This window comes from Gymnodraco acuticeps, unplaced genomic scaffold (genome assembly GCF_902827175.1).
Source record: "Gymnodraco acuticeps unplaced genomic scaffold, fGymAcu1.1, whole genome shotgun sequence".
Classification (NCBI taxonomy): domain Eukaryota; kingdom Metazoa; phylum Chordata; class Actinopteri; order Perciformes; family Bathydraconidae; genus Gymnodraco; species Gymnodraco acuticeps.
This window is the reverse complement of record NW_022989949.1, coordinates 1,938,446-1,949,909: the sequence shown is the minus strand read 5'-3', so window position 1 is coordinate 1,949,909 and position 11,464 is coordinate 1,938,446. Positions and strand designations below refer to the sequence as shown.

Genomic DNA, 11,464 nt, shown 5'->3' with positions numbered 1-11,464 from the left:
ATAGAATTTAGAGGTATTTCCTCATAAAAAGACCGGTGACAATAAAAAGCGCATTCAACTTTTCATTCACCAAATCAATTCACATCAGTTTCATACCTTTTTTCCGACACAGACGGCGGGTATAACATTAAAAAAACCCGTTCCTGTCCGCAATTAATTCGGAGGAAGATTCCTCACAGGTGGCGGGTATAATATTCACAAACACATCTCTCATCAAATCATTCCACTCAGCCAACAACCAAGAAATTCGAGAGATATTTACCAAGTGTGAGAGGACCTTACCGAGAGCTATTAACCCAGCTCTGAAGGACAAAGCCTACCGGGAGAGAGTCTACCAGGGGAAACCCCCCTCTCTCTCGCGCTCTCTCAAAAAACCAGTCTCTTTATGCTCAAAAAACCGGATCGAAACCCCAAAGCACCTCCTCCACACCCAATTTGTGGAAAACTGGGCATGGCCTCTAATGTACAGGGCTGGACATGACCCGACATGTTCTATGGCTATCATAAACAGCTTTTTGACGCCTCAATGTTTTTCTCCTTCAGTAAGGAGCCCCCCTCCCTGTGAACTGCTGTCAGAGGAGAGGGAAAAAACGGCCTACTCTCTTATCAGAGACACCCATAACTTTCATAGGCCTTACACTCAACTTAACAAACCACTTGGTTTTGTTTATACTGTAACTATAGAAAAACCTAAAATATGAAGCATTTTCATTGTGGGTTATACAAGAATATAATTGATTATATTTGATTATAACTAACTTTCGTTTTAAGTATTAAACATACTATGAAAACTCTCAACACCCTCTTTTCAAAACGCAAAGTTATCAAATAGCAACAGATACAATTGTAAGCATACATACATATTCAAAAACCATCAAGAAGCATTCTCATTATGGGTTTATACAAGAATATGATTGATCATATATGATTTATAATTAACTTTCGTTTTAAGTATTCACTTCATATAGAGATCTCAACAGATGTGAAGAGGAAAACCCGGTGCTTTTCAAGCTCCAGCTCCGAACTGGCCCCGAAACACCGTTGGTGTGAATGAGGTAACAGTGAAAATACCGATGAATAACTGTAAACGTTTGAAAGATCAAAACAGAAAGGATGAATGTGTTGATGAAGTGCATGGGTTTCACATTGTATGCTAAATTCTTTGTTTGATTTTTAATAAATGTTTAAAGTTTCTGCACATAAAGAAAATGTTTCACTTATTACAATAATATAATCTAGGAATGATAGCGGTATAGTAAGAGTTTACAGGCTTTTGCAGATACAATATTATCGGAGCCTACAGTTAGACTGTGATAAGAATTTCACAATATCCAACCTTTAGCAGAAAATGAAATTTCACAACATCCCTTTTTGCAAATCATAGTAAACACTAACTGTGTGTCGTCTCTGTTGTGGTACAACAGAGAGTGTGCTACATTTGTGCTACATTTAGGAAAGCGATCTACAGAATCGAAAATCAACTTCTAAGAAAATAATAAATGAGGATAATGCATTATTTACTCTGAGAAGTTTCAGTTCTTGTACAGAACTACTTGTTTTCAACGAGAACTGTAACGTGAAAAGTTTTGAAATTGCACCATAACAACTTCACACTCTTCCTCAAAAGAAGGGCAACAATTGCATTTCTAAAAATGACTCAGATACTTTCTGTATTGCACTCACATACAGTCACATTATATTTAAGCCTAAATGGTCACATTCAAAGCTTACAGGCGTATTTGTATTTACTGTCCACACACACTGGGGAAAATATGCATGAACCTTTATGGTGAATTTTGACTGGGTCTATGTTTTACTACAGAAGGTGTCCTTGACATAAACAGTGTAGATGGCAAGAAACATAGCCGTGGGAACATGTTTCAAATGGGGGGTGCTGTGGGGATGACACCAGGGCTGTAAACCTGAATACACTATATTTAAAGTAATTCAGCCACTTCAGGGGACCATGGGACTCACATCAATTAGCATCAGAAGTAAAAAGGCAAAAGTGTTTAAAACTACCATTTATCAAAGTATTTTACCTAGAAAAGCTGCAGTGTGACCCACATACTTTAAGAGTCAATTTTACCCAACACAAGATCAAAGGTTCCTGTTGAGCTACACCTTTGGTCCCATCTGCCAAATATTGAAAAATAACCCAATAACCTAGATTTATTGTTTTATTCCGGGATGGTGAAACTTTAGAAGATCCAATACTGGACGAATACGTAGGTTATATTTCCCACTCGTGGACTTAGGCAAGCAATTAATCATGGTGGCACATGTGGGGGGTGGGGGGGAATTATATGTATCTGATGCAATCCTGGTGTAACAATAGACTGTGTAGCCTACTGTTTCTATACAGTGAGTGCTGCACTATTTCAAAAATAAGACACTGAGTAGGGCCTATACATGTGTGCTGAAAAACGATAATTTAATAAACCATTAAAATGACTCAAATACCAATTATAGTAATTAAACACTTGACATATTTCCTTGAGCTATTTTTAATAGCCATAGCAGCAAACACTATCCTCTCGTTTTTCTGATTGCATTTGTTGAACATGGTTGTAGCACTGGCTTTCTTTAAACTGGCCGATGTTCGATTTGTTGTCTTAAAGATCCGTCATATCGCAAATATTTTTTACATTTCAATTTGATTTGTACACGGAGAAACAGAAGCTCCAACTGGCACCATTTTGGCTCTTTGGTGAAAATTTAAAAAGTTTTATTTAAAGAAGATTCCGGGTTGCGAAGTTTCAGAATAAAAGCCTCGATTACGAAGATATACTAATATGCCATTAACTGTGGCGGCAACTTTTATTTTTTAAACGGGACCTCTAGACTTCCGGTTGTACGCCAGCTAACTTGACTCATCTATGAGGGACTCACACCCCAGGGTGTAGCAACAGCGCCCTCTGGTGGTCGCACACGGAACTAACAACATGTCGGCTCAGAGTGGTCCTGATGCTGCGGGATGCAGAGTAGCGGTATGAGAGGCTATATGGATGAAAACTGTGCCACTCACGGGATATCCTGGCGCAGTCTCTGTGGCGCAATGGAATAGCGCGCTGGACTTCTAATCCAGAGGCTCCGGGTTCGAGTCCCGGCAGAGATGAGTCACTCTGTGTGCCACATGGCAGACCTGCGGTCACTTTTATCAGATGTAAGTGATGAGGGTGATGTTTTGGTAGCAGATGCTGTAAATGATCATAACTGTGCGCGCAATATTGAGAGCTGTAGTGTGTCAAGTGAAACACTCCCCATCCCATTCCTTCTATGCTGTACTCTATTCTGTTACATTTTTATAGCAAATACAATTCTGAGTTTGTATTCCAACCCTGATTTCATTAGGTTTACTCATGCACGCCTCATTGTTACATGATAATATACAATTCCTTTTCTCTCTCTATAAAATCCTTACTATGCATTATTTTCTCATGTTGAGAAAACATGAAAAAAATTGCTCTCCGAACAATTTTATTTGACATCTTAACAGGAGTAAATTAAAATGAAACTATTATTCCATGGATACTATTTTTCTCAAACAAACCACGTTATTAATTTATAATGTTTTAAATGTGATATTACTTGTATTTATTAACAGCCTTCCTGCAGACTATTATGAAGCTTTAACGGTGTAAACAAACCAATTATGTTAAAAATACAATTTTTAAATGAGTGCACCTATTTAAGGTTAGAATCCTTGACAGCATGTTGGGAACATCAGATATGGTGGGATTATCGCCCCAGTCCCTCTTGGTGCTCTGTCAGTGTCGTTCTAGGTTCAGGACACGAGGGGGCGCTCCAGCCTCAGCCTGAGGACCGGCTCTCTGCAGACCCACCGAGCTGTGACAGGGAACCATCCCCAAAAATATGTAGCCTACATTATGTGATAGGAATCAGGTCTGTTTATTCATCATGTGCTCGGGCTATTTCTTTCATCATAGTGACATCACTACCTTGCCCCACTAAATTGGGAATATCATTTTAAGAAGTAATAATATCTATGAGTATTTATTTGGTACTTTTTACTCCTACATCTCACTACCCTACTTAGGAATCTCATGCAATACATGTTCCCTATATTGAGCTTTCTAACATGTGACAATGACATTATGGTTAATTAAATTGAGTGACAACTGAGCTTGCTGTCTTCTATTTAACATAATTAAGTGTGACATCACCATAACTCACATATCAGGCCTAAATGATATAAATAGGAGGATTCTGTTATTGTAGAGGTGAGTTAGGGTATCTAGAATGATTTCATGTCCTAATGTCACATTGTGAAAAACAAGAAACAAAGCAGTACCGACCACAGCAAATGTGTCAAAAATGATTATGCCTTTCTAAGCTTGTTTATTGTTTTAATTTTTTACTTCATAATGTGTTTTTTTGCCGGTGTGCAAGATCCAGGGGGAAAGGGAAAAGGGGGGCAGTGCTGTGGTGCTGCTGACGTGAGAGACAGAGAGGGGGAGAGAGAGAGGAATGCCCCGTTAATGAGAATATGACGTCAAATCAGAGAGATTACAGCGAAGACAACACCGGAAGTAGAGCTTGGTTGCACGGGTTGCATTGTTTGAACTTTTATTCTGATTTATTTGTCAGGTAGCTAACGAATATCTGGTTTACAGTACAACATCAACATGTGTCATCCTTATAAGTGTGTTTTTTCAGGACTGTAAGCTTTTATTTGGATTAAAATGGTCTTTATTTTCTAAGAAAATTAGTTAATTGTTATTTTCTATATGGAGGTGGCTCTCACAAGGGCAGGACAGGACTACAGTATATTAAAGCTATCAAATATAATATCGAATTGTACGAATACAGCATTTATTGATAATATATCGTCAATTATTATTAACTGATGTTCATTCCTCAACATCTGTTTCAAATGTATCATCTTGTTCAATGTGCGTTTTATTTTGAAGGGGACGACCGGATGTTTCCGGTGTTACTCCTTCTTGCTTGCTGCCCCAGTGAAGAGTAGAAAACGGACTGTCGCTGGAGAGCAAAGAAGAAGAGAGGGGTGAAAAAAGCAGTGAAATGGTATAAAAGCTGAGCAAGTCCACACCGAGACAGGGGACAAACGAGGAGGGACGACGCAGGAGGATTATTGTTCTTTATCTAATTATTACCAAAGTCAGAAAACTCCCGCTTTTTGATGCTGTCCTCACGGAGGTTTGAGCCAATAACGGATTTATTGGTCGGCTGAACCATGCAGAGGCTGCTGCTCCTGAGTTTGGTGTTGAGTTTTCAAACTGGTAAGTCTGCATTAGCTTTTTTTTCTATATTACACACGGTGAATACTCTTTGATAGTGTCAATATTGTGCGAGGGTTTAACACAGTTGTATTTCTCATAAAGTGTGTGTGCCGAAAAAGGCATAAAACATGATTTCACAGCATTCCCGCAGCAATGGATCACCTTAAGCGGCATGTGTGCGCGCGTGCATGTAAGTATGAGGGCGCGTGTGACTGCGTGTCCGCACCGCAGCAATGGATCACCACACTTTTTTTTGGGTGCGAAATATCATTGTCGCGCGCCTCTGTCCGCGTGCGAAAACGTGTGTGCGTCCAACTTGAGTATTACTGCTGCATGCGCGTGCCCACGAGTCTTAATGACCTTTTGCATATGACAAGCCCTCGCGGTGCCGCTTTTCAGACGGGCCGTGGTGAGACGCTGAGGACGTGACGGGAATGACAGTGATTGACCAGTGCTGCTCTACATGCCAGCAGCACTTCCACACTGCTATAGCATCTGAATGGCTTGTCAGTCAATGACACCACTGCCACCAGCCCCTGTAGGGGTCCTGTATCCCCCTCCCACCTAACCCTTCCACTGTCACTGTGTCCTACCTGTGACACAAAGCCCATCTCGATTGCCTGTGCACAATGAGGCGTGTGCAGCAGCAGCAGCCCATGCATCTGCCCCCCCCCCCCCCCTCCATACCTGTGGGGTGCCAGGTAGGCTTATGATAATCGCAGCGAGTTGCTGGGAGACAGGAGGATGAGGAGGATGAGGATGAGGATGGTTGTAATTTCTATAAGCGACCTGTTTGATCGAGGCATGTTTGGCGTCGTGGCCACGCAGCCGCAGCAAACCTCCCTTTTTTCCCTCCTATTGTCTACCTTGGGTGACCGAGGAGCGTGCACGACTGGCCGGCCAGTAGACCACTTCATCATAGGTAGGGGGCGTGTTCGGAGAAGGTATGGAAAAGGATGATGTCACCCTGTCTGCCAGGCTTTGTATCGCTCATCCAGGCTTGTCATGCTCAGCATCCACCCATAGTGCATTGTTGAATGTTCCTGGAAGCCCACCACAATCTATACAGGTGCAGGATGCTTTTCTACGACAAATACAGCGCTCCTAGAATCCACAAAATGACACAATCCGGCATTGTCGCAACACACAAACACACAGAACCCCCTGCTCCCGCCACCGAGACCCCTACTGTCACATGCTGTTGCCCTGTTTGTCCACTCCTAAAGCGTTCATTCCACATGACTAGTTCCGCAACACTTTGCAGATGTGAATAAACAGACACACACATTCCATTTACATGTGTGAAACCATGTGTCCCATTGTCTGTTGTTGCCTTGTTACAACTGTGTAATCCATCATTACTCCATGTTGGGATCTCAAGCACAAAGACATTTGCTCTCAAAGGCTTTCCCGGAGACGAGATTAGGAGGCTGCAAATGGGGCTTTGTTTCTTTCAGTAAGATTGTAAATGGTGTAATAAATGTAACGTCTCAATTGTTGCACTGTGGTCATTTGGCTTTGAAAACATTAGAGGAGTAAACTGAAATGAATGGAACCCTCGAAAGAGATAATACCAAGGTTTGGGAGCAGACTTTTATCTCTTCATTAGACAAGTAAAACAGTATTCCGTGGCCTGCAATTTGCACACATGTAATTGCCTAGCAGTGCTAATGATTGGATAGTTATTAGTCGAGAAGCTAATTAAAGCGGTGAATGTTTTCCAGTTCTTTACCAGCAACACCATTGGAGTGATTGATTCGGTATCCCAGCCTGGTATCTACAAACCAACCTGGTAATAAGTCGCAAGCAAGCGGCACCGTTAATGCAGCTGTTAAATGTTACTGCATAATCAATCATTGCAAACACACGCCTTTAACTTCCTAATGAGGCGGTTGGACTTGCAGCACTGCACCTACAGCCCATAGGCTCGAATGCTGACTCGGACAAAGGCTCCGGTGCAGGTGTGCCATTTGTCAGCCTCCGTCCTTTTGTGAAGACGGAGGCCACGAGCTGCTGCTGCTGCTGCCCAACTGCACGCTCCGACCCTGAATCACGCAGCCGAGCGGTGAATCACAGACCTCAGACGGATTCCTGTGTTGGGCTCACAAAGAAAATATCCAGATATTTGAAGAGTCAGCTATTAAGAGGGGCTTTTACAGCCCCAGTAAAGAAAGGGTGCTCAAGAGTTGATCTGCAAAGTTGTGGCTCTATTATTACTATACTGTCTGTGCAATGTTTATGACTCTGTAAAAGTGAACAATGAAGAATTAGAAAAGCCTCATAAAGAGTCCAGTGGGATACTAGAAGTGCTGATTTCTATTATTTGATGCATCTGGCCAGTTTCTTTCTGACATTTGTATCTAAATAAATTCTGTTATATCTGAAGTGACTGTTCGGCAAACAAACCTTGTTTTTGTCTTTTTACAAAAAAGCTGATTAGTTTGTTAGCTAATCTCACAAAGCCAGTCCTCCGCTTCATTAAGCTCATGCAGATGCACTAATGTTGGTTAGAAAGGGATGGGAACATTGTGGGCAGTAAAAACCACTAAAAGTGCACTTGGGAGAAGTAGTTTCTGCTCAGATAATGGCTACGAGGGATTTAAACACGAGCAGTACTATCTACTGTGGCTAATGAAGAAAAAAGTGCTACCCTACAGAAACTCAAACCCTTCAAGAAACTTCAATGAGGATCTTGTGGATTATACATTTATAGAATTATTTATAGCGCCACGGACCTTTCTGCCATGGTTTCAAGGCTAACGAACCATTCTGTGGTGCGATACTAAACGCTTTCCGGCGCGCAGTGTAGATTTGGAGTGACACATGTAGCGAGGCAGAAGTCTGTTTTTAATTTTCTGATCCCAGCGAGCGAGATATGGCTCTCTGGTGCATCCTACTGTTTAAACACGAATTGAGGTCACGATTTTTACGGGATCTGAATGATGCATTTTACCAAAAAAACCCATCTAATTGACATCAGCCACTGAAAGCAATCACTGAACCAGCTGTAAAGCTCAATCTGGGAATGGAGCCCGTGATGTTATAATGTACATCCATGCCTGTTGTTCCCCATTGGGTTCCATTCAATCAACAAATTCTTAGGATTTCCATCCCAGCGTGTGTTTGTCAATGTGTGACACGCTGATTGCTTTTCTCTTCATATGTTTGTTTAAGGGCATTCCTTTGGACACGAGTGTCATGTCATGCTTTTTGAAGTGGCGTTTGTGCAAAGAACTGCCGCTAGCACGCCTCCTTTGAAATGTTCGAGTGAAAACCTGATAGGGTACAGAAGAATTAAGTCATTATCAAACTTGTGGTCGCCGATAAATTCAACAGAAAGTGTACACACATTTCCATTTGAGCAACCCTTACCAGCTACGGGTTTATCAAGTGAAGCCCCAGGATTTAAAGTCCCCGTATGCAGTTTGTGTTTGACAGGCCGGGGGGCATCTGAGTTACAAAAAGACGTCGGACCAAAAACCCACATCCCCTTAAAAATGTTTCTTTATGCAGAGCCCCCCGAGCAAGAAGGGAACACTTCATCACATCTGACTGAATCTATTGGCGTTGTTTTCGGCCACATTCTGCAGCGAGGACCAATTTGGGGTGAGGTAGAGGGGGGTGGGGCCAGAAAAAAGTTGTTTCGGGGAGAAGTGGAGGGAGACAAAGAGGGCTAGTCTTTCGGGCAGGTGGGTGAAGCCTGATGGAGAGTGATTAGAGTTTTTTGTTTGTTTTAAAGGTGGTGAGGTGGAGGGGGGAGCAGCATTGTAGTGTGGGTAGAGAGAGTGTGCTGGAAGAAAAGGAGTGAGGGGACTAGGATGAAGGAGGAGGAGGGGGGTGGGGGGGAGGGAGGGAGGGAGTGGTCAGGAGGCCAGCGGCAGAGAGAAAAGGACTATTACTCAGGCCTGACTGCTCCCTCAGTAGTGACAGTGGAGCTGCTCATTCAGACAGAATATGGTCGTGGCCGGTTCAAAGACTACATTTGCGCAGGAATCTGTAGTGATTGCCCCCTCCCATCTGAGGTGCCAGCCGAGCCCCCCCCTGCCCCGTGCCCACCGAGGTTAATTGGCACTAATCGGTGTTGCTGTTAACTTTTATTCTTAGCCTCCCAACATGAGCCTTTTTATGCTTACCAAAGTTCATTCTTTCTGTCCCCTCCTGGACTTTCTTTTTTCTCCCAATCTGACTCTTTCCCCCCCCCCTCCACGCCCCCCCCCCCCCCCATTACTTATTTCCATCTACCCCTTTCTCTCCCTTGCTCTCTAATAAGTTCCAGATGTGGTTCCTGCATTCCTCTGGTCGGTGGAGAGAGAAAGAGAAGTGGGGAAGGGGGGGGGGGGGTGGTGGTATGAGTGGAGGGAGGGGGGAGGGGGGGGGGGGTGCGGTGGGGGAGGGGACAGGAGTAGAAGCACATGAATTAAAACAGGGAGCGCATGATGAGGAAGAGGAGGCCGTGTACTGTAACACACACACGGATAACAGGCGTGCAGAGGTTGGGAGATTGGATGTGTGTGTGTGTGTGTGTGTGTGTGTGTGTGTGTGAGAGCGAGTGTGTGTTTAAAGGGATGGGGGAGGGAGGGATGTTGGTCCTGTAACCTCAAAAGTTTTGGGACATTCTCCTCCTCCTCCTCCTCTTCCTCCGTCTTTCTTCCCCCCTCCTCCTCGCCCCCTCCCTCCGCAGGAATGTGGCCGACGCTGATGATGTCACTTCATTTCTCCGCTCTCCCAGTTTCTGCTCCTCAACAGGGACAGAGCAGAGGGAGGGATGGGGGGGGCTCAACTTACTCCATCCATCTTCCCTTTACGATAACATTAGGGTCAGCCGTCCAACTACATCGGTTACCACAGCACGGCAATGCTCGCCGTCCCCTTGGAACAGCCTGCAGGCTAATTTGTAGCCAACTACACATAATGAGTGAGCCATCTCTTAGTATTAATAATCATCAATGGCCTTGAAATCCAGTCATTAAAACCATTATGTTCAGATGCAGTATTTTGTCGAAGACGGCCACTGTCAACCTAATACCATACCCTTGAGGCTTACCTTGACCCCATGGTTTTATGTCCAGATAGTTTACATCTTGTGTAGTAGATGAAAGATGGCCAGGGGTATAAATATTCCGCTGTAAAAGGCCCCACTCTTATGGTTTCATGATTTCCATGGCTGCAGGGATTCTTGCATTTAGCCTCCAAAGCATCAGTGAGGTCCAACAGTGATATTGGGGAATAGGAGCTGGCTCACAGTTAGCGTTCCAGGCTATCCCATAGCTGTATGATAGGGTGTGGGCCAGGCAAGTTCTTCCACACCAATTAGGAAAAACATTTTTGAATTGACCTGGTTTTATTTGCACAGGAATCATTGTCCTGTTAAAAGTTTAAAAGCAAACTATTGTCTAAAATGTAACTGTATATTCAAATGTAATAGCAACATTTGTTCAATCATAAAAAGTCAATCATGGCTTTGCTAAAAAGCTTGTTTTACATTTGTCTAATGAGTGGACATTGGAATAGCCGTTTTTTTCTGAAGCCTTCCAAATGCTTTAAAATGTAAAAGGCCACACTAGTCAACCCAGATTTATTATCCCCCGCTCTCTTTGCTTTTCTCGTCACTAAGTGTGTTTGCCATAAACAAAGAAGCCTCCTCTTCAAAGCGACAGTATGCACTTGTGGCGATATTGGCGAGGGGGCTCTGTATTAATATTACTTCACTAGAAGAGGTCAATGCCCCGGACTTTTATTGGACGGTTTGTGACAGATGACATTGCAAGAAGCTACAGTACATACCAATACAATTAAATTACACTGGATTGAATTAAAGCAGACCTTGGAGGAGGTGATTTATCGGTGGCACGCTGCTTGTAAAATTGTCCTGCTGGATTCCATTACTGTGCTTTACTGTAACGTGAGGTGGACCATCTGAAAGCTGTCTCAGTTGACGGTGGGTGTGTTTACTTGCTGGATCACGTGGCATTTGGAGTGGCTTTAGGAATGGGTCGCTGCCCAAAATCAATTGGGAACCACTGCCTTGAATTATCGATTAATTATGATATCAATCGTGCCAGTTGAATTATTTGGCGACCCCTGTGCTACAAGCTACACAGCACTCTGATACTGCAGAATAGTAGCTTGATATGTATGTATCCCCTTGTTCAAGCTTATCCAGAGGGCAGCTATTGTTAGTTATGGTCACCCTTGGT

At 43.3% G+C, this 11,464-nt stretch overlaps 1 protein-coding gene and 1 non-coding gene across 5 annotated transcripts in view; both read left to right on the top strand.

The window, feature by feature from the left end:
* Positions 1 to 3,044: 3,044 nt before the first annotated feature.
* Positions 3,045 to 3,118, top strand: trnar-ucu. Its single transcript has one exon. It is a non-coding gene; the product is annotated as a tRNA-Arg (tRNA).
* A 1,853-nt stretch (positions 3,119 to 4,971) lies between these two features.
* Positions 4,972 to 11,464, top strand: part of kirrel1a (kirre like nephrin family adhesion molecule 1a) — a 36,301-nt gene continuing 29,808 nt past the window's right edge. For all 4 annotated transcript variants that reach the window (XM_034210565.1, XM_034210562.1, XM_034210563.1 and 1 more), the window contains exon 1: positions 4,972 to 5,267. In XM_034210565.1, the coding sequence (XP_034066456.1) occupies positions 5,222 to 5,267 (46 nt within the window). In that variant the 5' untranslated portion in view covers positions 4,972 to 5,221. The remainder of the gene's footprint in view (positions 5,268 to 11,464) is intronic.